At 54.0% G+C, this 25,891-nt stretch overlaps 2 protein-coding genes across 3 annotated transcripts; one reads left to right on the forward strand and one right to left on the reverse strand.

Annotated features, from left to right (window-relative positions):
- The first annotated feature begins 116 nt into the window (after nucleotides 1-116).
- On the forward strand, nucleotides 117-14,887 carry KRT7 (keratin 7). Of its 2 annotated transcripts, none has more exons than XM_077952475.1 (9): nucleotides 117-513; nucleotides 2,026-2,237; nucleotides 4,382-4,442; nucleotides 5,553-5,648; nucleotides 7,491-7,655; nucleotides 9,046-9,171; nucleotides 11,346-11,566; nucleotides 14,138-14,193; nucleotides 14,532-14,883. In XM_077952475.1, the coding sequence occupies exons 1-9, from the start codon at nucleotides 190-192 to the stop codon at nucleotides 14,720-14,722; spliced, it is 1,452 nt and encodes a 483-aa protein (XP_077808601.1). In that variant the 5' UTR covers nucleotides 117-189; the 3' UTR covers nucleotides 14,723-14,883.
- Nucleotides 14,888-15,845: 958 nt separating this feature from the next.
- On the reverse strand, nucleotides 15,846-24,784 carry LOC697511 (keratin, type II cuticular Hb1). Its single transcript, XM_001086087.5, has 9 exons — nucleotides 24,024-24,784; nucleotides 21,890-22,098; nucleotides 21,188-21,248; nucleotides 20,120-20,215; nucleotides 19,451-19,615; nucleotides 19,098-19,223; nucleotides 18,132-18,352; nucleotides 17,898-17,929; nucleotides 15,846-16,484 (listed from the first exon to the last, which is right to left on the reverse strand). Exons 1-9 carry the CDS (start codon nucleotides 24,405-24,407, stop codon nucleotides 16,309-16,311), a joined length of 1,470 nt encoding a protein of 489 aa, XP_001086087.3. The 5' UTR covers nucleotides 24,408-24,784; the 3' UTR covers nucleotides 15,846-16,308.
- Between the last annotated feature and the right edge of the window lie 1,107 nt (nucleotides 24,785-25,891).

The raw sequence follows: 25,891 nt of genomic DNA on the forward strand, positions 1-25,891 counted from the left end.
CGGGCAGATGGCGGAGGGCGGCCCCAGGAGGGGCCTGGCAGCAGAGAAGGGTGGCCCGCGGCCAGCCCCGCCCCTACCTGTGGAAGCCCAGCCGCCTGCGCCGGCGGATAAAAGGCGCAGAGTGTCCCCGAGGTCAGCGAGTGCGCGCTCCTCCTAGCCCGCCGCTAGATCCATCCCGGCCCAGCCACCATGTCCATTCACTTCAGCTCCCCGGTATTCACCTCGCGCTCAGCCGCCTTTTCGGGCCGCGGCGCGCAGGTGCGCCTGAGCTCCGCGCGCCCCGGCGGCCTTGGCAGCAGCAGCCTCTACGGCTTGGGCGCCTCGCGGCCGCGCGTGGCGGTGCGCTCCGCCTATGGAGGCCCGGTGGGCGCCGGCATCCGCGAGGTCACCATCAACCAGAGCCTGCTGGCCCCGCTGCGGCTGGACGCCGACCCCTCCCTCCAGCGGGTGCGCCAGGAGGAGCGCGAGCAGATCAAGACCCTCAACAACAAGTTTGCCTCCTTCATCGACAAGGTGAGCGGGACTGGACCTCGCCTCGCCTCGAGCCGCGCTCCAGACCACAGCAGCCGCCCCAACTAGCCCTGCCTGCGCGCGGGCGAGGCGCTGGGAGCACTGCCGCCCTTCTCTCTTTCCGCCAGTGTTGGAGACACGATCTGGGGGTCCTTCCTCCTCCGCATGAACCCCGTGGCTATTTTATCCCCTCGGTTTCCAAGCCCTCCCTTCCAGCAAACTGCCCAGCTGCCCCTCCCTTTTCTCCGGGAGTGCGGGCCTGAGTGCTGCAGGGCTGCCGTCGCTGGCTGCCTGTGGGTCCCCTGGACGAGTTTTGCCTCGGGCTAGGAGTTCCAGAGGCCTAGGCCAGGAGTTCTCTCTCTGGGACCCTTTCCCTGAGAGGGGACCGTGTGGAGTCAGGAATGGAGTTGGGTGGCACGCCCTTCCCAGCGGGGGAGACCCAGTCTGGTTCAGATGCTGATGCGGATGCGGATGCTGGAGTTTAGGGCTACAATGAGGGAGGCTCCCGCCTCGCCCCGCCCCCACCTGCCTGGTCCTCCAGCCTCCCTTAGGTGGCAGGAGGAGAGGGTACACCTGCCCTTGAAGACGGCCCAGTTGGGGGCAAGGAGTGGCAGAGGGGGGCCTCGAAAAGGGGCCATTTTGGAGATATTTTTCCTGGCTGTTGGACTCCGCCACACAAGGGGCCTCTGGAGGGGTCGAGGGGCAGACTTGACTGGTGGGTTTGGGAGGAGTGCGGCCAAAACCAGGAACTCAGGGCTGGCCCTGCTGGGCTGTTCTGGCTTCCTCAGGCTTCCACCAAGTTTACTCCCACACCACCCCCATCCCTCATGTCCTCCTTTCCTTCACCATTCACCCAGACCTGTTTTTTAGATTTTGTAGGGGCCTCCCCAAGCTGCTCCAGGCCCAGGTTCCCCCCACGTGTTGAGCCGCAGCGTCTTACTCTCTGTGGTCCACAGGGCCTGGGGCCCTGAGATGCTGGTTTTGCAGAGGCTTCTATTGCCTCCCACCCCTAGTCATACCAGCTACTCCTTAAGAGCCTTTGTGGACTCCAGGCTGGGGTCATTTTACCAATGGATTGACTGTCCTGAGGCCTTGCTGGAGAAAGGGGAAGGAGAGAAAGGATACTGAGGAAGGAAGAGAAGAGGTCCCAGACCAAAGGGAGGGCTGGGCCTGGTCATCCTCATGATCCATTGACAGGAAGAGGTGGCCCTTCAGAGAGGGAGGTGGAGAACACCACCTGTAATGCGATGGAGAGTGAAGTGGAGGCGAGGCCCTAGAGCACATTCGTCGAGAGTCAACCACGGGGCACATCCGTGCACCAGGCAGACCTGCTTCCTGGATCACTCTGTAGGACCCTTGATTTGGAGTCCAAAGGGAGAGGGCTGGAGGCCCCAGGCAGGGAAACAGCCAGGGAGAGCATGATTCTGCTAAGTGGCTAGAGACAATGCTCCTCAGTCCCGCTGTAGGTGACACACTCTGGCTCCTCTTGAGTTTCTTCCTTCTCGCCCTTTCTAGGTGCGGTTTCTGGAGCAGCAGAACAAGCTGCTGGAGACCAAGTGGACGCTGCTGCAGGAGCAGAAGTCGGCCAAGAGCAGCCGCCTCCCAGAAGTCTTTGAGGCCCAGATCGCTGGCCTTCGGGGGCAGCTCGAGGCGCTGCAGGTGGATGGGGGCCGCCTGGAGGCGGAGCTGCGGAGCATGCAGGATGTGGTGGAGGACTTCAAGAATAAGTAATGCCCCCAGTGCTGCGTGTGAAAACCCCTGCCCTGGACCAATGTGACCCTCATCAGCTGACCCTGTGCAAGTCCCCCTGCTTCAGGAGTCAGCATACAACTGCTCAGTCCAATAACTCCCTGAGGGGCCAGTCTTGACCAATGCATTTCCCACTTTTCCTCTCTCCTCTTTGTTCCTGGAGACTGTTTCCAAATCATTCTGGTCTTTTCCCCTGACTCAGTCCCAGTGAAATGTCTCAGCCCAGCCCTGACCTGCAGTGTCTCCTGTGGGTGCCTGACCACGGCCCCGAGAGAGAGTAGGGCAGAAAGTGTCTTCTGACAGGGGTGCTTCAGAACTGGCATGACCTTCACAGATTATTCTAGAACAACTCTCTTTTGTTCAGGTGAGGAATTAGAGACCAGAGAAATTTTGGGACTTGGTTGAGCTCACACAGCAAAGGTCACTGGGAGAGCTGGGACTTGAATTTTAGGTCCCTGACTCCTAGGAGGGGATACGGAGCCAACTTGGGAAGGAAAGAAGCAGGGAGGGAAAATGGTTATTGTGAGCCATGGGAGGGCTGCAGAGGCTGAGGGTGGGTCTGGTCATGGTAGGAGCCAGAAGGAGGCCCCGGAAGGCTGGGACTGGGGCTTTTGAGGACAGGCCTTTGAGGTGCTAGCTGTGCTCTTTTCTCATTGAATAGAAACAAAAGCCTGAAGCTCAGGCCGGCCCCACCCTGGCACACCTGAGGGGCAGCGGGGCAGTGAGTGAGTTCTGTCCCCTGCCTGTGGCTGTGTGACTAAGCAGGAGCAGGTACATTGGCTGTGACTGGAGGAGAGCAAACAAGGTCTTTGTGGAGTGCCCCCCCACATCCCCACTTCCCTAGGGCAAAAGTCAACAGGATTAGTCCCATAGCAGGTGGAACCAGACAGGTGCAGAGTAGGGAAGGCCTGGGGCCACCATTCAGCCCGTGTTGTCAGGACTAACACGTGTGTGTATGCATGTGTGCACACCTGCTGCCCCCCCCAATACTCCCCCCACCCCAAACCCTCAGAGCACCTTCCTGTGGAGCCAGCCTGAGATCCAGGCTGGGACTGAAACAGGAACTGGAAGGGGGTCCAGGGAAGGGGTACAGGGAGGGTCCCTGTGTGCAGCCACTCAGGGAGTTCTGATCTGTGCACCCTCTGGACCTGGCTGTGCACCGCCGAGGCAGGGGTGGACAGGAAGCCTTGCAGGTATTTCTACAGCTTCTATAGGACTTGAGGGAGTGCAACTTTGAGAGTATGGGCACCTCCCACCCTGAGTCTGGGCTCCTGAAGGGGCTTGGCCTACCTGGATGTCCTGCTCTCCACCCCAGGTTGCCCCTACTGCTCCCAGCAGCTCTTGGAACTCTTGTTTCCAGCACCCTTTTTTGAGTCTCAACATAAACATTAGATTAGGCCAGTGTGGTCTCTTCCTCTGTGCCTTGTTTGCTCAGGTCCTCCTAAGGGCCAGGAGTGGCTCCTTGGGAGGAAGAGTGACAGGAGCTGTGGGAGGAAGGATGGGGACTGGATCATCTAGGCGGGACCTGATTCTTTCATGACTTTGTGTATCCCTCATCCTGATTCTACAACGTTCCTCCCCTTCAGACTCCTTCTTTGCCCCTGAGGGGTGGGATTAGGTAGTGATTAGGGCATGGCTGGAGTCAGCTGCCAGGTTCAAGTCTGGGCTGTGCCACTTAGCAGCTTAGTGACCTGGGCAGATTACGCTGCCTCTCTGTGTCTCTGTTCCCTTCTCTGATAAACAGAGTACCATCGTTATAGGTTTGCTGTGAGGATGAAATGAGCTCATGCACAGGAAGCACATAATATGTGTACAACCCATAGAACATAGTCCATGCATATGACTATTATTATTTGCTTTCTTTCTCCCAGGACATGCAGCTTCTGTGCTGTCACTCACATGTTTCCTATGCGCCCCACCAACAATCCCCAATGCCAAGACTCAAAGCCCTAGGAATGGCCACATGGAAGTCAGGGAAATTTGGTTTTGTAGCTGACACCTGTTTTTTCAGGTGTGTCTTTAAAGAGTAGGGGAAGGGAAGCAGGGCAGATTTCACAGCTGCATATGGCTGGGGGAGCGTGGAGGCAAAGCTGCACCAACACCAGGCCCTCCTCTACTGCAGGTATGAAGATGAAATTAACCGCCGCGCAGCTGCTGAGAATGAGTTTGTGGTGCTGAAGAAGGTGAGTGGGGAAGACAGGCTGGAGGCAGGTTTTCTGAAAACATGTGGGACAAAGGACCACAGGGTCCTCTCACCTGAGCAGCCCATGGGGACCTCTGGCCAAGACCTGCCTGAGCTGTCCAAGAGGAAGTCTGCGCAGTCTGTCCTGTGGGTGCATGTGTGTGTGTGTGTGTGTGTGTGTGTGTGTGTGTGTGTGTGGTGACTCATTTCTAGGCCTCTAGGGGTTAGAACTAAGAGCAAACGATGGAGGTTATAGAGGGAGATTTCAATGCTGAATAAGGAAGTGCTCTATTCAAGCCAGAACATTTTCATCACAAAGGTGGTGCTTGGCTGGCCTGAAATGTTTGCTAAATGAATGCAATGAGCTGCCTCGAGCCAGCATGAGCTCTCTGTTCCTGAAGATGTGCAATGTTGGAAGGCCTTAGAAGTATCTTAGGGGTCTTGTCTATATGCCCTTTAAGATTCTCTTCAAAACACTGAGCAGTTGGTGTTCCAGGCCAAACCACAGAAGTGCAACTTGCCCCTGGGAGCTGGGCCCTTGGAGATTCAGGGATGAGTAAAAGTGAGGCCTGTCCATAGGAGTTTAACCTCGAGAAAGTGCAGCTGGAAGAGGCCCAGACACCATCTTCACCTGGCGTGTTATTTGAGGCCCACCTGCATCATAGTTACCATGCTGGAAATTAAACACATAGCCTGGAGATTTTCCATCTCTGGGAGAGGGGCTGGGAATCTGAATGACTTTGTGTTCTGCTACTGACTGATGAAAAGTTGAATTCCCAGAGTTGAAGTGATTTTTTCCAGGTTACACGGTTAGTAGGTGGAGTTAGGGGAGTGTTGAAACCATCTAGGTCTTTAGGAACTGGTCAAGTGCTAGCTTGGGGCTTCAGCTGCTCTGGGATACCTGTGCTGATGCCCGCCATGCAGTCTGGAGGGGCAGCAGGGCAAGCTTCCTGCTGTGACCGTGTCAGGCAGCTGGAGAAACTCTGTTTCTGGGTAGGGTGGTAGTGTTTGGCCTGTGGGTTGGGTAGGGCAGGACTACTCCCACCCCTACTAAATGTTCCCCGTACTGAGGACATGGTCTCCCTCTGCCCCATCTTGCCCCAACCCCCAGGATGTGGATGCTGCCTACATGAGCAAGGTGGAGCTGGAGGCCAAGGTGGATGCCCTGAATGATGAGATCAACTTCCTCAGGACCCTCAATGAGATGGTGAGGACCACGGGGCTGGGTGACATGTCTTATCCTACCCATTCTAACCAGAGAGACATTTGGTCCAGCCCCCTGCCTCTGGGCCAGTCCAGGTATGTGTCAGTGTGAGAAACAAACTCAACCGTCCAAACCCAAAGAATGGACTCAGACCTGGAGAACAGCGAAAGTGAGACTTTTAATGACAGTCTTGCAAGATGGGTGTCTGATGGGCAGGTACGCCCAGCACAGCCACAACAAGCAATTTATCCCCTAGTGCACAGGTCCCTCCCTCAGTTCCTCACAGGCTGAGTACTATGGGGTTAGAATCTTCCTGGACGTCGCCTATTGGTTGTTGGGTTGGGGCTTTAGGTGTTTTTTTTTAGGGTTGACTTGCTGCATTTTGTTGCAGCCCACAATGCATTGCAATCCTAGTCAGCTCAAGGGCTCTTTAAGTATTTGACTTATGACCTAAGTAGCTGGGCAGGCTGATAAGAACAAACAAAGTGAGTCATTTTGCAGGCTAGTAAACCTTCATCTTAGACTAAACTTCTTTGGTTCAGGTGAGGGCAAGAGAAGCTGAGGGGCTAACAAGCAGGCATTGGCTATTCAAGTAGAGGGCTAGTATATCCTATTTCTTCTGTAGTTTGCTGACCTAAGTCAATTTAAGGCACTTTGTCTTGGAAATGGACCATTATATACATTATTTCCTTCATCAGGGGTTGGGAGAATTTATCCTGCCCTTTATCCTTTCTGGACTCAGGAATTCAGGATGGGCTAAGGGTTCGGGAGGAGGTGGGGGTGAGTCAATCAGGATTGACCTTGGAGAGACATGGGATGATTGCAGCATTTCCAAGGAAGGGGGATTGGGTGGGACTGAAAGGAACCAGGAGGAGGTCAGGGGACTCCAGGCTGTGATAGGGTTCAAAGGTGGGCTAGGTGGGGCCAGCAGGGGAGCCCAAGTCAGGAGAGACTGGAGTGCCTGAGCATTTACTCCCAGAGGGGCTGGGTGGTAGCTGCCTGCCAACTCACCACTCTAATATCCTCCCTTCCCTTCTCATTCTCTCCCTCTCATCCTTGTCCTCCGAACTTTCCAGCTGTTTTTCTTCAAGGGGATTTAAAAACCTCTCCACTCTCATCAGTGTGAGTCTCTGGCTTTAGGCAGAAGGTAGGGCACCTGGCAGAGGCTAGCCTGGGCATAATTAGCTTGGGAGGTTAATTACAGACCAGTTCTTCAGTCTAGTCTTTGCCTGAACGTCCAGTCTCCATCAGCCCCTCAGAGCAAATGTCCATATGTATGGTTAATTTCAGGGGAAGTTTCTTTGAGGCTTGCTTCAGGCATTTCTAATCTCAGGTCTTCTTGTGTCTATCACATGGTTTATTTATATGTAAACACACATGTACCATGGTGAAAGTTTAGTTTATTTGTGTGTAAACACACCTGTGTCTCTGTGTGTGTGTGTGTGTGTGTGTGTGTGTATCAGTGTACAGACTGCAGAGTATCCTGTAGCAGGGTAGAATATGATAATTTCATCCATTCCCCATGGCCTCCCTCACAATAGAGCTCGTGTGCCTACAGAACCTCACAGTGAGAAGTCAGCACAGCACACGACACTGTGCCTTTCCTTATCCCCTTTAACCCTGCCAGATTCTCGTTTGAGACACTGCTAATGGGCTCTCAGGGAGCCAAGGGTGGGCAGAATGAAATAACTTAATGTGTGCTGGGTCTGGGCCCCCTTGCTGCCTGGTGACTCAGCCCACTCCAGGCTATTCTCTCTTTTCTTTCGTTTGTGAGTGGGGAATCCCAGGGTGGGCGTGGGCATAGGATCCTGCCCTAAGTCCTGATGTCCTGTCTGGTCCCTACAGGAGTTGACAGAGCTGCAGTCCCAGATCTCCGACACATCTGTGGTGCTGTCCATGGACAACAGTCGCTCTCTGGACCTGGACAGCATCATTGCTGAGGTCAAGGCGCAGTATGAGGAGATGGCCAAATGTAGCCGGGCTGAGGCTGAGGCCTGGTACCAGACCAAGGTGTGAGGCCACCGGGGGGCATACTTACTCCTGCCAGGGTCCTTGGTGGCAGCTTCCCTTACTCCTCAACTTGTCTCAAGTCTTCAGGGCCTGGGTCCCACTGTTCTGGCAGGCACCAGTGGTTTAAATCTGTGGTGCTCTGCCCTGGAGGAAATCCCAAGATGGGAGGACAGGGCAGAGGAAACAGATATGGATTAATCATTATAATAGCTAAAATATGGTAAGTATTTACACAGTACTAGGCAATTTTCAAATGTTTTGCCGCTATAGACTCATGTAATCCACAGAACAGCCCTATTAGATAGGCATCATTATTACCTCCATTTTGTTTTATTTTATTTTATGTATTTTATTTTTATTTTTTGAGATGGAGTCTTGCTGTGTCATCCAGGCTGGAGTGCAGTGGTGTGATCTTGGGTCACTGCAGCCTCTGCCTCCCTGGTTCAAGTGATCCTCGTGCCTCAGCCTCCTGAGTAGCTGGGATTACAGGTGTGTGCCATCATGCCTGGGTAATTTTTTTTGTATTTTCAGTAGAGAGGAGGTTTCACCATGTTGGCCAGGCTGGTCTCAAACTCCTGACCTCAGGTGATTCACCTGCCTCGGCCTCCCAAAGTGCTGGGATTACATGCGTGAGCCACCGCACCCGGCCTGTTACCCCCATTTAAAGATGAGGAAATTGAGGCACAGAGAAGTTTAGTAATTTGCAACTGCATGCAACTAGGAGATGGAAGAGCAGGGACTAGATCCTGAATACGAGGGCTCTAGACCTGGGAGGCTTAATCATCGCATCTACTCCATGGTGGCAGGACAGTTGATGGTGCAGGGGCTGAGGTAGCAGGAGTGGGTGCTGGGGTGAACCAGTGTTCCTGAAGAAGGGATCCTGGGGCAAGGATTGAGAGGTCTGCCCCTGGAGAGATAGGGAGTCATTCATGGTGCATGGGCGAGAACACAAGTATGCCAACAAGGAGACCTGGGTTCAGGCTCTCATTCCACCACTGATAGGCTGTGTGATCCCCGGGTGGTGCTTTCTCTTCTCCGAGACTCACTCTCCTCACCTATGAAATGGGTGTTCTGGGTGTTGAACAGGTGAGAATCTCAAACTCTCAGTGATTCTCCAGCAGAACGGCATGGTGGGAGTGGAGGAGCCCTGGGGTCCGTGGGGATGGGCCTGCGGAGCCTTGTCTGTCCTCCCTGGCTGGCTGGGAGGAGAATGAATCCCTTCCTCACGCTGCTGTCTGGTCTCCTGGCATCAGGCAAAGGTTGATGGGAGTCAGACGGTCCTTCCCTGAAAATATAAGTTGGCAGGGGCCTTCCTTGGGTGGGGAGAGGGATGAGTTACCTGTACTCTCTGCCCACCTCCCTACCATAACTCTCTGTATGGCCCTTCCAGTTTGAGACCCTCCAGGCTCAAGCTGGGAAGCATGGGGACGACCTCCGGAATACCCGGAACGAGATTTCAGAGATGAACCGGGCCATCCAGAGGCTGCAGGCTGAGATCGACAACATCAAGAACCAGGTGGGACAAGCCCTCCTGGCTCCCCCTGCTCCTTGGGGCACGCAGGGGTGGCCAGCTGAGGCCACACTCAGGATGCGGAGCAGGAGGTTTCCCCTCTCCCGGCCAAAGTTGGTGCCACTGTTTCAGACCCCCTTGTGAGATCTCCAGGACAGAATGTTCTTGGCCAGGTCCTGGCATGGGCTGATGGGAGAAGGGTCCTGGATGTGCACAGAGCATGTGGAGGGAGACTCAGGCTGACTGGCCAGAGGAAAGCCACCACTGGTTCCACATTGATACTGAGCATTCTGATTGCACCTGGTTCTGGTGCAGGGTGCTGTCCCTGGGAGCTCATCGTTCATTGCAGGGACAGAGGCCAGCGGAAGACGTTATAATGGCTCACATGGCCCTTTCCCACCTAAACCTCACTTTCCATGACTCCCCTCACTCTGCTCTGGCCATGCTAACCTACTTCCTGTGTCTTGCATTTACCAAGCATGGTCATGCTTCAGGGCCTTTGCACTTGGCGTTGCCTCCCCCTGGAATGTGGTTCTCCCAGCTCTGTCCATGGCTGTTCCTTTCTCCTCCCTGGGGCTTAGGAAAAGACCCCTTTTCAGAGACAGCAGCCTGAAACACCCAGCCCCTCTATCGGCAGCCTGTCTGTCTGGTTCACTGCTCCTCTCTTCCGGCACCTGGCACATGGCAGGGGCACGGGTCTCAGATGAGAGACTGCCTGGGAGGATGAGCTTTGCTGGAAGCTGGAGTTGGAGGTGTTGATGGGGGAAGGGCCCCAGCCCTGGCTGAGTAGGGTGTGGCCAGGGCAGCTCAGCCTGTGCAGGTGTCTGCAGTGGAGAGAGGGGGAAGGCGACACATGTGGAAGCTTCGGAAAGCTGATTTCCAGATGAGCTGTGGGTCCGGGGAATATGGGAGTGATTTACCCAGAAATGTCCTCCCCTTGGAGCCCTGCGGGCCTGTTTACAGGAGGGCGGAGGCTGCCTTGTGGCACAGAGGCAGGGCCACTAGTCACCCCATGAAGTGGGCCAGCTTCCAGGCCAGGAGGGGAAGCACAGAATAACAAATGGTGGTTTCCCAAACACTGCAGCCTCCACCACATCCGGTTCTCCTCTCACACAACAGGGCAGATCCAGGCCTAGGGCCAGGTGTCTACCACCACTGAGGAGCATTAGGGGGAGCTACAAGGGGTCTCCAGAGGCAGTGGGGATGGCCTTAACTCTGGGGGCACCAGTGTGACAAGGCAGGGCACTGAGCCACGGCTGAGGGGCAGAGCGTCAGAGGGCCTCCTGGGGAATGCAGTCTCTGGCAGAGAGGCAGGCTGCCTCTGCTGAGGGAAGAGGATCTGAGGACAGAGAATGGCCGGTGAGAAGGGAGAGAAGTCCTTGCCCAGGGGACAGGGATGGTGCCTCTCTGAGCTAAACAAAATGAGGCCTGGGACTATTCAGGCTCCTGGCCATGGGGGCTGAGCCCAAAGCAGAGGGTATTCTAAGGCCAGGGAGGAAGTGGCAGCTGCTCCAGGCAGGCACAGGTCTAGAACCAGAGCATCCCTCACCAAACCCGGGGACTGTGAGTCATGCATCTCATGGCATCTGGGGGCATCTAGGAGGGTCTGTCTGCTCCAGGCCCTCCTGTTTTGGGCCTGCTTTCAACTGGTTCCTATTTTATAGGTGGTTTCTGGTCTTTCTTAGCTGCCTGACATCTGGGGACTCAATTAAGATCCCATGGTCTTAGAGCTCCTGCAGCTGGGGGCTGGGGCTGGGGGACTGGGGGTTTGAAAATCATAATAGCATTCATTAAAAATGATCACAATAGCATTTATTAAGAACTTGCTGTGTGCTAGACATTGTGCCAAGGACATGTTGTATACTATTTCATTTCATCCTCAAAATCTCCTGATGAGGCATACACTGTGATTATTGTACTTTCAGAAAAGAGGGGACTTTGGCTTAGCAGGGTTGGTTCATCCATGGTCACATAGCTAGTAAGTGGCAGAGCCAGAACTGGAACATAGGCATTGGATATCCAAACCTATGTGTTTAACCCTTGGGATTCTCTGGTACTTGGGGGAGTAGGTGGTGCCAATGAAGCCACCTTAAGCAAGTTGCCCGGGTGCTCACTGCAGGATGGGTAGGCAGGAAGGCAGACTGGTGAGCCCCGGCTTACAGCTGCACTGCTGCCCACAGCGTGCCAAGTTGGAGGCCGCCATTGCCGAGGCTGAGGAGCGTGGGGAGCTGGCACTCAAGGATGCTTGTGCCAAGCAGGAGGAGCTGGAAGCTGCCCTGCAGCGGACCAAGCAGGATATGGTGCGGCAGCTGCGTGAGTACCAGGAACTCATGAGCGTGAAGCTGGCCCTGGACATCGAGATCGCCACCTACCGCAAGCTGCTGGAGGGCGAGGAGAGCCGGTGAGGACAAGGAAGCTGGAAAGGGGATCCTTCTAGGGCTCCGTGGGGTCTGGGGCTTGACATTCATCCATTTACAAGCGTTTCCTGTGTGCCCCTCCTCTGCAGGGCACTGGGTGTGGGGATGCAGGGGACACAGAGCTGACGCTTGCCTCTTTGCCTTCAATGAGATGAGCTTCTGGAAGGAAAGACCATGGAGTGTGAAGCTCAGTGGGCAGGTTGAAATGATAACAGTCCCTTTGTGTGTGTGGCTTCTTAGGGTTATCATATTTGATCCTCAGCACACATTCAGGTAGTCAGGTCAGAGATGATTGATTCCTTAGTCTCCAGAGGGGAAAACTGTGGTTGAGTTTCATTAATTGAGGGAACAGGGCCAGTGTGCAGTCAGGGTGTGCTGATTCCTGCTCCAAGGATCTTCCAGGATGCCAAGCTGCTTCTCACTACAGAACTAAGTGCTACATCATGTGGTGTTAACTGACTGTGGTGGAGGGGGATAATTTCGTTTGTCCCCGGAGATATTTGCAGACTCACTTGTAGTAAGAGAGGAGGCTGCAATGGGTGAGTCTGAGAGCACATTCTTCATGAACCACATGACACCTCTGTCCATGCAGCTAGGCCTTCATGTATGTATTGTTGGGTTAGAACTCAACCTCTTCATTCTTGGCTTGTTGTAAGACTCCATGGCGATAGAGAATATGTAGGACATGTTTCTGCCCTCAGGGAGGTGCAGAGGGTGGAGGAGAGAAAACATCCACAAAGGAAACCCCCAGAGACAAGTAACTTGCATTTGTAAAATGCTGAGTGTATACAAGAACTTTTTCTTTTCTGAGTATTATTCCTGAGGGGCCAGAGAGAGACATGATGGAGGATGAATGGAGCAGCAGGGAAGGGACTGGGGAGTGAAGGGGTGCTCGGGTCAAGGGCCGGGGTGCTGGGGCCGAGGGCCTGGGCACTGGGAGGCGGAGAGGAGACACAGGGCTGCAGGGTATGAGTAGGGGGCGGAGAGGAGGAGGAAGGGGCTTTGCCCCTGCCACTGACCCGCCTTCTCCCTGGGTTAGCACCCAGTCCTCTTTGTGGGAAGGAGAATTGAACACCAAAGGCCTCTGGGAACACAGAAGCTGATCTGGGCACAGGGAGCTCCAGCCGAGATGCCTCTCTCTGCTTCCACCCCTCTCATGGGGCACAGGCCCCACATTCTTTAGAACCCATACCCTGGGCCTTCTGTCGTCATAGAAGTCAGAGGTGGGGGACTCTTAGAGTGGTACCTGATCTGGCTTCCTCCCATGGGAAGAAAAGGGGACTGAAGCTCAGAGATGGGTCAGTAGTGTGCCCAAGGTCACACGGCATGCAGAGACATCCTCTTCCGAAAGCTTAAGCTCAGTCTGAGCTGCTATAACCAGGCTTCGATTCAGGTACTCTGAGAGGATGCGGTTCCCCCATCCCTGGGGGGACATGGAGGTAGATACCTTGCTTTTATCCCTTAACTTATCAGAGTTGTGGTCCAGAAACTCATTCAGACTGGGAGGCCTACTTTAAGAATACAAAGTTACCCAAAAAACACCCACTTATTTAGAATGAGAAAAGTCACACAGGTCACTGGGGCCTTGGACATTCAGGCCTCTTCCGTCTGAGTTCTTTAGGCATTGTACCAGAAATTCTTAGAGTTGCTGCCTGACTGCAACCCGGCTCCCTCTCCCCACCCACAAGTGCCAGCAACTCCCAGCACAAGCAGGGGCCTTTTAAGCAAGCCCCCTGGAAGCTTTCAGCAAACCTGTGTCTTTCCCTCAGGCTTTGCTCTGCCTGCTTCCTGGGCTTGGGGCCACAGAGGCCAGCGAGGCTCCCTTTATTCCCTCTACTAAAGTGAGGTCCTCCCTGCCTCCACGGAGCAAACTGATCCCCAAGGCCAAGGGTTTGGTGACAATGGGGCTGTGAGTCACAAAACAAACATAGCCAGCTGTCTCGAATGGATTTTTAATTTCTACTGCAAGACCTGTTTCAGCCCCAATGGCTGCTTAAAGCCACCCCCACTCCCTGCTCCTTCCTTAGTCCTGGCTGGAGCCCCATTCAATCAGTCAATGATTCACTAATTTATGTTGACATATATTAAGCAATGACTTCTCCAGGCCTCATACTGGGGATAAAAGTATCAATAGGCCACAGACACCTTTAGGATTTTATGCTATGGTGAGGAAAGGCAACCATCTACATAAATAATACACACAGCTACCATTCACCGAATCCCAGGTGCTCAGGGCTTTAGACAGATTATGTGATTTAACCCTCACAAACAAGCCCATGAATTTGGTCCTGTAGTTGGGCCCAAGGCATAGGTGGGAAATGGAGGCCCTGAGACATTGCCTGGGATCATGTGGCCAGTGGACAGAAGGGCCAAGGTGAACACTCCCTTCCTGCATGCCTCCTCGCTCCTTTTACAAGGCTGAAGGCAGGCTGGAAGTGTGGGGCAAGAAGGAAAAATCAATGATCCTGCTTAGGGCCTGGAAGGATAGGGAGCTGAGAGCGCTTCCCTCCCACGCTAGGAAAGCGCTGTCCTCACTGTCTGTCCTCTGCCCCCAGGTTGGCCGGAGATGGAGTGGGAGCCGTGAATATCTGTAAGTCCTTGGCTGCAGCCCGTGGGAAGCATCCCTTGTGCTGTTCAGATGGGGCTGGGTCTAGAGAATGGCAGACTGGCCCAGGGCCCTGCTGGAGGGGCCAGGAACCTCATTCCTTTCTGCAGGGTCTGGCAGGTCCCCTGGAGCACATACCGCCCGGCTCAATGGCCTGGGAAGCAGTACAAGAGGGCAGGGTGGGGCCGGGAGCACTTGGGGAGCAGCCCTACCCCTGTTAGATGCTCCTTTTGGGCTGGCCCATGGGGGTGGGGCAGGGGTGAGGGAGAGGGGCAGCTGGGACAGGAGGGTGGGGTGCAGTGAAGGGATGGGGTCCCTGGTAGGGAGCCTCACACTGAAGAGAGCCCTCCTCTTTTCTCTCCCAGCTGTGGTGAATTCCACTGGTGGCAGTAGCAATGGTGGTGGCATTGGGCTGACCCTCGGGGGAACCATGGGCAGCAATGCCCTGAGCTTCTCCAGCAGTGCGGGTCCTGGGCCCCTGAAGGCTTACTCAATCCGGACCACATCCACCAGTCGCAGGAGTGCCCGCAACTGAGCTGCCTCCCACCACTCCATTCCTCCAGCCACCACCCACAGTCACAAGAAGATTCCCATCCCTGCCTCCCATGCCTGGTCCCAAGACCATGAGACAGTCTGGAAAGTGATGTCAGAATAGCTTCCAATAAAGCACCCTCATTCTGAGGCGTGAGTGATCCACGTGCCTGGTATCCTGGCTTCATGAGGCTGGGCAGGGGGAAAGACAGGACTAGAGAAGGCAGGGTTTCCCTGCTGACTAGGAAGCCTTTTGTGCAGGAGACTGAGAAGGCACATGGTGGGATGGGGTGCTGCTCTAAGGAGCAGGATGCTTACCTAGTGCGAGCCTTGGCCTCCAGGGCTGGGGCTGATCCAAAGATTCTCCTGAGGAACTCAGAAGAGCCATGGGGAAATGCAGGCTCTGCCAGCATTTGGGCCTTGGAGTGCTGTCCTGCTAAGGGGGTAGAAAGGCTGTTTGCCTCCCTCCCCCCATGTCCAGAGCTGCCAGAACACATTCTTTTTGTGAGGAGGTCACAGACGTTCAGCTGCCCCAGGCCCCAGTTTCGGGTGACCTAGCCAACTTTCATGCCAGCCGTCCTCAGCGGTGGCTGGGGGAGGAGGTGTGTGTGTGCACAGGAGGAGGGTCCTAGAGTCTAGATCCCCCGTAACAGGTCTGTGCCTAGGACCTTAACGGAGGGTTGGGTTTGTTTCTGGATCCGTGGGAGTGGGGAAGGACATCTGTGTTAAGTCAGGGCTTGATGGGGGCCTCTATATGTCAGTGTGGCAGGTGTTCTGTGGCAGGGCCTATGCGTGGAGAAATGTGTCCCTGATGGGCAGCAGCACATATGATGGGTACTGTGGAGCCGCAGGGAGGCCTCTGTGTCTGGGATCCCAGGGGGGTGATGGTGGTGGTGTGGGTGGAGGAGCTATCTGGGATGTGTTGGCTTCTCAGAGGAAATCTGTATATTTGACCCTACGGTCAGGGAACTTTCAAATGCTGAGGTGGGGGCTGGGGTGGAGAGTGAAAGAAGTGGACCAGCAGCCGCAGTGATGAAGTTCCCACCCAAGGTGTCAGGAGATCCAGGCCCCCTTGCCCGACTAAGAAGACGAAGTGGGCAAGAAGAAAAAGAGACTCTCAGGGCGCATTGTATATGACTAGGAGCTTTAATGGAAATGCTGAGACAAGCACAGGGGAGAGGGAGGGAGCCAGGCAGCCAGGCGGGAGAGGTGGCCTGTCCCACACGTGTATTAGAAGACAGTGGATTAGAAGGCACAGCAAGTCCACACCAAGGGGCTCCAGGCCCATCTGTCCCTCAGAAGCCACAGGCATCCAGGCCTCCGGACCCGGGTCTTTGCCTAGGGCTGCGAGGACACAGTCCTTTAGATGCGGAGGTGGGGAGAGCTGTGGGCTAGGAGCCCTGTGCTCCCAGAAGCAGTGAAGGGACTAGCGGGAGGGGAAGCGAGACGGGAAGGCGCGGTGTGGGGGCCTGTGGGGAAGCTGGGCCCCGAAGCCCTCCTTCCCCACGTCTGAGGACCCTGGGAGCTCCGGCCTGTCTCAGGAGGCTGGGACGTCTGCTGGCGTGAGGGCGTCGGTACAAAGCAGGGCGCTCAGGCGAAGCGCACGGAGCGGCTGCTGCCGCAGGTCTGGCCGCAGGGCGCACACAGGCCGGTGCTCACTGCCACGTTCCCGCTGCAGGGGGCACTGCAGACGCTGCCGGTCACCGGCCGGGAGCCCGACACGCACAGGTCCCCGCACACGACCCCGCCGCGGGAGCTGCTGACACCTGCCGGAGGGGGAGCACAGGGCTCAGTCTCCTGGCGGCCAGAGGCCCCTTCTGCTCAGATCTTCTCCCCTCTGTTTCTATCCGCTCCCCTCAACACCCTCACATGGGCACTCCTTCCTGCAGTCTTAGCCTCAAGCGTCCTTGATACACTGTTAGCCCAGGTCCTCTCTAGAGGCAGACACAGCCATGCTTCGCCTCACAACAGAGACAGGTTGTGAGAAGTACAGCATTAAATGATTTTGTCATTGTGCGAACATCATGGAGTGCACAGACACAAACCTAGATGGTGTAGCCTACTACATACCCGGGCTCTATGGCAAGAGTGGCTATATTTTATTTATTTTATTTTATTATTTCATTTCATTTCATTTCATTTTTTTGAGATGGAGTCTCTCTCTATCGCCCAGGCTGGAGTGCAGTGGCACGATCTCGGCTCACTGCAACCTCTGCCTCCCGGGTTCAAGCGATTCTCCTGCCTCAGCCTCCCTAGTAGCTGGGATTACAGGCACTCATCACCACGCCAGGCTAATTTTTAAATTTTTAGCAGAGATGGGGTTTCACCATGTTGGCTAGGCTGGTCTCAAAACTCCTGACCTCAAGTGATCCACTCGCCTTGGCCTCCCAAAGTACTGGGATTACAGGCGTAAGCCACCACACCCAGGCCCCAAGGGTGTCCAGTCTTTTGGCTTCCCTGGGCCACATTGGAAGAAGAAGAATTGTCTTGGGCCACACATAAAATACACTAACACTAATGGTAGCTGATGAGCTTTAAAAAATCACATACAAAAAAATCTCGTAAGTTTTAAGAAAGTTTACAAATTTGTGCTGGGCCACATTCAAAGCCGTCCTGGGCTGTATGCAGCCTTCTGGTCGCAGGTTTGACAAGTTTACTGTATAGCATAGCCGATTGCTTCTGGGCTACAAATCTGTACAGCATGTGACTGTACTGAAGACTGAAGGCAATGGTAACACCATGGTAGGTATTTGTGTATCTGAACATAGGAAAGTAGAGTAAAAATATGGTATTATAATCTAATGGGACTACTGTCCTATATTCCATCCATCCTTGACCTGAAAGTCCTTATGTGGTGCATGACTGTAGCTAATTAAGTTACTATAAGCACTCACTGCCCAACTCCATCTTTCCTTTTAGAGTCTGCAAACTATGGTCACATGCAGGCTTCCTGTGTGTCAATCAAGTTTACTTGGAACCCAGTCATACCCCTTCCTTTAAGTATTGCCTTTGGCTGTGGCTGCTTTACATGACAACAACGGAGTGGAGCAGTTGAGGCAGAGACTCGTAGGCAGTGAGCCCACGAGCCTAAAGTTTTTACCATCTGAAGCTTGAAGAAAAAGTTTGCCTGCCCAGAACCCCAGGCTCTTATTTCAGGACCCACAAAATGGATTACTTACAGACATTTACAGCACCAACGCCCTCACACAACCTTATAGGGAAAGCAAAAAGACAGAAATTAGTTGTGGGGAGCAAAACTGGTGAAATCTGTTAACCTGTAAATTCTCTCCTCCAATTAGCGTTGAGGCACATTCCAAGTAAATAATATGCAGACATGCTCCTGGGTGTTGAAGCACTGCAGCACTGCCTAGGGGAAACTGAGGGGACACCCTCCCCACAGCTGTGGTCCTCACCTCTGCTCCTCGCCCTCCAGCAGGCGCCTGTAGGTGGCGATCTCGATGTCCAGGCCCAGCTTGGAGTTCATCACCTCCTGGTACTCCCTGATCAGGCAGGCCATGTCCTGCTTGGCCTTCTGCAGGGCGCCCTCCAGCTCGGCCAGCTTGCAGCGGGCGTCACTGAGGGCCGCCTCACCCTGCTGCTCAGACTGGGCCACCGCGGCCTCCAGCTTGGAGTTCTGGGAGGCAAGGTGGGTTATTAAGAATCTCTGTTCTGGCTTCAGGGTCAGAGACCAGGTAACCACTGACCACTGACTAGTAGAGGAAGAAGAGGCCTTATCTATTTGTTAGGCCAGGAGTTGCAAATTAGTGCTCCCAGGCGTGTTTGCACGGTGTCTTCAATTTTGGAAATTTAACACAATAATTGAAATTCCTGGCTTCTTTCAAAAGATCAGAGGATCTGGCCATACTGGACCCGCATTTCTGCATGGCCTGCCTCAGTTGGAGCTGCCTAGCTCTGCCCTTTGTGCTTTCCAGTTTGCCATAATCCTGATCATACCCAAGTGCCTTGGGAACAGCTTGCTTGCTTTGCTCATTTACCAACCCCGCTGATGTTTGAATGTACGATCACTGATCTAGAGCAACAGGCTAGAGGGGTTAAATGCCTTTCTCAAGTCTCATGGCAAACTAGTGGCAGAGCTGGTTTGAGAGCCCAGATTTCCTGCCCCTTAGACTGGTGCTATTTCCTCTGCCCCACTCTGCCCTTGGAAGCAGGAAAGCCCTTGTCACCTCATTCCCTCCATATTGCCCCAATGCCTCCATTCAGCGAGAATGGAGAACATTTTCCATGGAGGAGGCTGTCCGTCCTCATGCTGGGTGTTTGCCCTTGTCCCCACATATTGGCAAGGAGTCTAACCCAAATCCCTCTGCTGAGGGCTAACCCCACTCTCTTCCTACACTGAGGAGTGGGCTGGGCTCCCACACCTGGCATTTGGCGTTCTCCACCTCGGCTGTCAGCCTCTGGATCACGCGGTTCAGCTCGTTGATCTCCTCCTTGGTGCGGCGCAGGGTCTCCCCATGTCTGATCACCGTGGCCTTCATTTCCTCACACTGGCGAAGTAGAGATGCTCATGAGGCTTAGGGTGGGACCTCCCATCCATTCAGGACACCACAGATGATTATGCAGTGCTCAGCCTGAGCAACCACACATGGCAGTCCTGCCCTGCCACCCCAACATCTGTAGGGACCAGAATCCCCAGAAAAGGAAGCCTATTTAATAGATACCTTGCATCCCTCCCACTGCCGTGTCTAGCAAGCAGGTGTCCTGTGCCACTCACCTTGCTGCGGTACCAGGACTCGGCCTCGGCCCGGCTGCGGGTGACAATGTCGTCGTACTGTGCCTTGATCTCAGCGACGATGCAGTCCATGTTCAGGTCCCGGCTGTTGTCCAGCTTGACGACCACTGAGGTGTCTGAAATGTGCGACTGGAGAATGCGGATCTCCTGCAGGAGAGGGCGAGTGGCAAGAGCTTCTTAGACCAGAGCCCTACTCTTGGTAGCCCACCCTCATCATCATCCCCTGTCCCCTTTCCTGGCTTCCTCACTCTCTGAAGCTCCACTCTCCCAGTTATAGTCTTCCACCTCAACCCTGGGACCCCCTCAAGACTCCTCAAGCCCAGAGTCCTGAGGCCTAGAGGACTTGGAGGTAGAGAGTCCATGTCTGAGGCCCAGTGCCTGATTTTAATCAGGACCTTCCAGCTTGAACCTTTGGGTCTAGGACCAGAGTTTACCACCTTGTGGCAATTGTCACTTTAGTAACCAGGAACACCAGCTTGCCCGGGGCATAGCAGTGGGATGTCAAGCCACATTTCTTCATCTGCTCATGGTGAACCTGCCTGGGGTTTCTCCCCTTGTCCCACCATGGGGTCAGAAGCTGAATTGTGACAAGTCTTTTCCAGTGTCTAACTCATATCCTCCTTGCTGCCCTGCTGCTCTGTGACCCCGCACCTCCTCATACAGCCGCCTCAGGAAGTCGATCTCCTGGGTCAGGGCCTCCACATTGGCCTCCAGGTCTGATTTGCGCAAGTAGGCACAGTCCACATCCTAAAGGGGAGAAGATGGCACAGGAGTTGCACTGGGAGACAATTCAGAACCCTTGTTTTTTTCCTACACCATCAGGCTGAGCAGCTTCCCTGGAAACCCTCTGTACATGCTCATCCCAGTGCCTGGTATCATGCCGTGGCAAAGCCCCTTATGCAGTTAGTAGTGGGGTCAAGAGCAGGTTCAGGTAAGGGAGGGGGATACTGAGGTTTGCAGACACTTCCTCTGGTACCCACTGGGATGATTCCTCTAGAATCCATGCCATGCACTATCACCAAAACTTAGGATCTAGTGTACAATGGGTAAATTCTAATGATGCCCCACCCCTCTCCGCTCTGGAATCTCATGGAAGATAATCTAGATCTGTGGTCAGAAGAGGGCTCAGGGCTCAACTCTGTCCCTTCCAAGTGAGTGTGACTCTGAGCAGTCCCCTTAACCTCTGCGCCTCATTTTCTCACAATAACCCCTGCTTTCCTCATATGGAGGTGGCTGGAAGGGCCTAATGAGAGTCCAGGCACTTGTACAGAGTCAAGTCTAAGAAGCAAGGAGTGACGGTCACTGTCCCTGCCTGCGGTTCTGAGTTGTTGCTGGCTTGAGGATGCAGCCATTGTCTACAATTCACAGGCTGTTTCACTCACAAATATTTATAGGGTGCCTACTCTATGCCAGGTGCAGGGCTGAAGGAGGTAAAAAGCCGGTGGCTATGTGGGAGCAACCTCAGATGGGGGAGAATATTGCACTGCCTGAAGCAGGCAGTATATTCTGTTGCCAGAGGCACCCAGGGAGCACTGGAGCACTGTGGAAAGGAATAGAAAGAAGCTGGGCTGTGTGATTCTAAGGGAGTCCCTCCATCTCTCTGAACTACGGAGAGCCTGATTTTAGTCAAGGCCTCCTAGCTCAAACCTTTGGGTCTAGGACCCTTCTGTCTCTGGCCTCAGTTCTGAGTTAGGGGACAAGGATTCTGGGGTCACTCACCTTCTTCAAGGCCACAAATTCATTCTCAGCAGTGGCCCTTAGTGCCACCTCTTCTTCATACCTGGGGACAAAACACACAAGGCTCAGATCTGGGGAGGAAAAAAATGGGAATGAAGGCACAGGCAAACACATTCCAGGAACTGGATCTTTTGGAGGTGGTCGCAAGAATCAAAAAAGTGTTGGACCAAAGGGAACTTGTCCATCCTTTTCTTCTGGGCATTCAAACCAACCCATGTGACTCAAAGCTCTTTCTATTTCAGAGACTCTCATTCCTGACATGGGTCAGGGTGGGGGTTCTGCACATTTTCAAAGACCTCCTCTCTGTTTCTGGGCTGTAACTCCTTGCGGGGGGTAGGGGGGCAGGAACCCTGCCCAGTTCTGGAATCTCTCCTTTCTCCTCCTTCTTACTTCCTTACTCCTTTCCCACTCAGGGCGCAACATAGCACCTACAACATTGAGTAGATGATCAATAAAATGTTTGATGAATTAATGAAATAAATACATAATGATGAAGTAACCTGGAGCAGTTCAGAATCTCCAATGTTTAAACTCCCAGCCTAGAAAAGAAATTCCCCACACCCCACAGGATTATTGTACTATTTTCTTCTTGTTGGGAAGTTCCTCTTGCAGTCTAACCCAAATGTATCATACTTTGACTCAATCCCATTTAGTTTCTCCAAACCTTCCTCCCACTGCACTCACTTCTTCTTGTAACCCTCCAGCACCTCCTGCACGTGGTTGAGCTCTGAGGCCAGCCTCCCACTGTCGGCCTCCACGCACTCGGCCTCCCGCCGCAGAGTTGTAATGTAGCCCTCAAACAGGGGCTCCAGGTTGCTCTCACAGCACTCACGGTTCTGGAAGAACTGCAGCTTTGTCTCCAGCAGTTTGTTCTGCTGCTCCAGGAAGCGCACCTGGTGTGGAAGTGGGAGAAAAGTCAGTAGGAGGAGTCAATCTCCTCAGCTCTCCTTGGGGAACAGCCAGAGGCAAGACAGAACTGGCAGTGAGATGTGCAGAGGCAAGGGGTAGACCACATGGCCCCTGCTGGCCTCTCCTGTCCTGAGGATGCAGCGGGAGAATCCTTGTTTCATAATTGCTTATTCGGGCCTAAGTGAGGGTCTGTCCAGGTGGGCCTGGATGGGATGAGTGAGAAACTGAGAGGCCTGTGGGCTGTGCTGGGTTACTGTCAGGCTGGGGGGGACAGATGGGGGTAGGGGGTAGTGACAATTAGGGAAGACTTCCTGGAGGAAAGGAATGCAGAGCAGTGTTGGGAGGGATAGAGTAGGGAGAATGCCTTTCACTATAAGCTCCCTCAGGGCAGGGCCTATGGCTTATTTATTGATGTCCTTATAGCCAGCCCTTGGCTTGGTGAACGTTTGATTGAACAGGTGGTCAAGGTGGGAAGGGCTTCCTAGCTGGGGAGGTCAAAGAGGCTAGGCTCCTACCAAGCAGGATGCCTGGGGCCTGAAGAGGCATCCAGGAAGTGCAGGGCGTGGTCCTAGGTGGCCTAAACTCTTATGTTGGACACTGTGTCATATGTCTCTGGGGGCCAGACAGGTAATGTGAATGGGGGGAGGTTTTGGAAAACAGGGAGGGTGGGGACCCTAGGGAAGTGAGGCTTGTACACTTTTCCTGGATTTCACTGAAACGGGAGGAATACATGGCAACAATACATTGTGCTGGCCAGAAAGGATGTCAGCAAACAAACTAGGGACCTTGGCTTCCAGTTTTCCACTTCTCATACATTTGAGCTGGAGCTGAGATGTCTCCCTGCCTTTAAGCCCTGGGGTCCTTTTCATCCAGCTCCATGAGTGCAGCTGGGAATTCCCAGGTTGGAACTTGCAGACATGGGGAGCAGGGACTGCTGATATTACATGGGATAATTTTAGGTGGTCTTGGCTATGGGGTCTCATGGCTGCCTTGGGCCCTATCTTCCCTTTCAGAGTCATGGGCAGCTCACACGCTGCACCACACACAGCCCTGGTGAGGAAGCCACTGGGGTGGAGAAGGGAAGCCTCTGCCCAGTGCCACACAGTGTGTCAGTAGAGGAACTGAGCACGGAGGCCAAGTCGCCTCCTCCTGGGCCAGTGTTCATTCCATGAGCCACTTCTTGGTCACCTCTCCAGGGTGCAGTGCCTGTTGAGGTGAACCAGCCCCTTCTAGAGGGAGTGGGGCAGCTGGGGTCCCAAGCTGTGGGCCTTCTAGCCCAAGGTCTGGAGAGTTGGAGAGGGCCTGGGCTTGGAACCTTGCTTGGGCACCCACTCTCTGTGGGCCTTTGGACCAGCCCTTCAACCTCTCTTTGCCTCCTTTTTCTTCTGTGTACACTCAAGGCTGACTTCAGGATTTTGCCATCCCATATACTATTTTACTCCTAATTTATCTATAAGTTAATTCAATTAACATTTACACGTATCAGGTTAAAAGAGTAACTTCATATTACCACTAGAGATGTAAAACCGTCATCACTAGGCATACATAAATTAGGGAAATTACAGAACATTAAATTCTAGCAGAAACAGTTGTCCTAGACAGTTCTGAAGCCGGGGCTTGCTCTCTTTATTAGAAGCAGGAGGGAAGCAAGTATTAGAGAGATGCTAAAGACATTAGCATCCAATGAGATTTTTTTCCCACCTAATCTTAAGGATTGAAACAGACATTAAAGAAGATGTATTTTCTTACCAGATGTTTCAATGTTATTTAATACGATGGGCCGGCACCGCCTAAAATTATATAAAATATCAGCCGTCCTCATTCCCCATTTCTAGAGAGACCACTCTGGGAATTTCCATCTCCTCCCAGGACCGCCAGGTTCAGGAAGGGTGTGATCCAGGACACCCACCTTGTCGATGAAGGCCGCGAACCTGCTGTTGAGGCACTTGATCTGCTCCTTCTCCTCCTGCTTCACGCACTGCGCGTTGGGGTCGATCTCCAGGTTGAGGGGCGTGAGGAGGCTCTCGTTGACCGACACGGTGGTGATGCATGGGGGGCTGGGTCCGCACACGCCCCCAGAGCGGTAGCCGAAGCTGCGTCCGCAGGAGCCGGCGCGGAAGCCGCCGCACACGCTGTGGCTGCCGAAGCCCCCGGAGAGGCCGCGGTAGCAGGAGACGCCGCGGTAGGGGGCGGCGGTGATGCAGCAGCGGCCGGGCCGGGGCCCGCAGGCCGAGATGCAGCTGAAGGCGCGGACCCCGCAGGGGGTGCTGAGGCGGGAGGAGAGGCAGGACATGGTGCGGCGGCAGCAGGAGCGGGCGGCTGGACCCCAAGCCCGCGCTGCGCCTTATATGGCGGCCCGCGGGCCCGGGGAGGGAGCTCGCGGCCAAGGCGTTTACGAGCTTGGAGGGCTCGGCCCTTGCGCCTCGCGGAGCCGGGAATCAAAGCGGGCCGGGCCGCCCGGCCGCCTCCATAAAACGGCGTTCACCTCCTGCCCGAGCTTTATGGGGCCAGGAAGCGCCTGGTCAGCTCCGCTGCCCATGCGCTGCGGGCAGTGCGAGTGGAACCCCTCTGCCTGTCCACCCCTCCACCGGGACTCGGAGCGTTGCCTTCTTGGATCCGGCCCCAGCTTCGGTCCCAGTCCCATAGCCCTGGTCCCCTGCCAGCGGGGTTATCTGGCATCTCTGCACGGTGTGCGGGGCGAGTGTATGAGTGTGTCGAGAGGGTGGGGCCTCTGAAGTCAGTCCCGCAGGTTCATGTCATGACCTTGGGCAGCTGAATAACCTTTCTAAGCTTCAATTTCTCACAGGCAAAATAGTGATAATAATAGTAAGCACTGACAGTTGTTGCCAGGATCTAATGAGATAATGACCAGAAAGCATTTAGGGCCCTGCCTATCACTTAATAAGAACTCTGTAAATGTTAGTTTATTTATTGGTTATTTGTTCTATGTATTCTATTGTTAATTTATCATTTCATCCTGTGTCCCTTCGGGCAAAACCTTTCTCTTCTCTTCTATCGCAGGACTCAGCTCATACCTCCTCTTCTTGTAAGCGTCCCTCCTTCCTGTACCCCTCTCTACTCTGCTTGGGTGAGGGGAAGGGAGTTGTATTCATGGAGTGCCCGCAATGTGCCTAGTACTGTGCTGAGGCCTTTTTATGCTATATCATTTCCTCTAGCTCCCAGGGCGTCCTTCTGAGGTTGGTATTATTGTGCCCATTTACCTGATTGGGAAGGTGTGAGCTCAGGGTGGTCCAGTGACTTGTTTAAGGTCATACATAGAAGGATCCATAGAGGGGCAGAGTCAGAATCTGAAAGGCGACCCCTGCTCCAAGCCCTCCTCCACCCTGGTCTTACCCAGGTTCTGAATCTTTGGGGGTTGAATGAAGGTTGAGTTTTTGTTGGTGGCAGGAGCACAGATTGCTAGGCTTTGGGCCCTTGGGGAAATCTTTCTGATCCAAGGCCTTCCCCTCAACTGAGGCTTGGTCATGGCCACCAACTCTAGAAGGCCATAATCCATTATAAAGGAGGTTAATTATGTGTCCAATTATTGGCAGAGGAAACCAGGAGTGTGCACTCAGCAGCCAGCATTAAAGAGAAGCATGCAAATCACCCTCAGCTTCCTTTGCTTTTAAATACGAGTTATTATTGTGAAAGCAGTAATTAAGTCTTAGAACTCCAGAGGTCATCACAGCCAGTCCTGGCTTTAAGCTGCCTGGCATCTCATTTCCTCTTACCCCTTTTCCTGTCTTTTCTGCACTCTCATGGGCTTGGATTCCT

The sequence above is a fragment of the Macaca mulatta genome, chromosome 11, assembly GCF_049350105.2.
Source record: "Macaca mulatta isolate MMU2019108-1 chromosome 11, T2T-MMU8v2.0, whole genome shotgun sequence".
NCBI lineage: Eukaryota > Metazoa > Chordata > Mammalia > Primates > Cercopithecidae > Macaca > Macaca mulatta.

Excerpts from the sequence above, each read along its gene's own strand:
- KRT7 (XM_077952475.1), top strand. The coding sequence starts at position 190 with ATGTCCATTCACTTCAGCTCCCCGGTATTCACCTCGCGCTCAGCCGCC. Across the intron at positions 2,238-4,381 it reads GTGGAGGACTTCAAGAATAA|GTATGAAGATGAAATTAACC; the intron begins GTAATGCCCCCA and ends CCTCTACTGCAG. Across the intron at positions 7,656-9,045 it reads AGGCCTGGTACCAGACCAAG|TTTGAGACCCTCCAGGCTCA; the intron begins GTGTGAGGCCAC and ends TGGCCCTTCCAG.
- LOC697511 (XM_001086087.5), bottom strand. The coding sequence starts at position 24,407 with ATGTCCTGCCTCTCCTCCCGCCTCAGCACCCCCTGCGGGGTCCGCGCC. Across the intron at positions 19,616-20,119 it reads TGAGGCGGCTGTATGAGGAG|GAGATCCGCATTCTCCAGTC; the intron begins GTGCGGGGTCAC and ends CCTCTCCTGCAG. Across the intron at positions 16,485-17,897 it reads CGTTGGTGCTGTAAATGTCT|GTGTCAGCAGCTCCCGCGGC; the intron begins GTAAGTAATCCA and ends CCCCTCCGGCAG.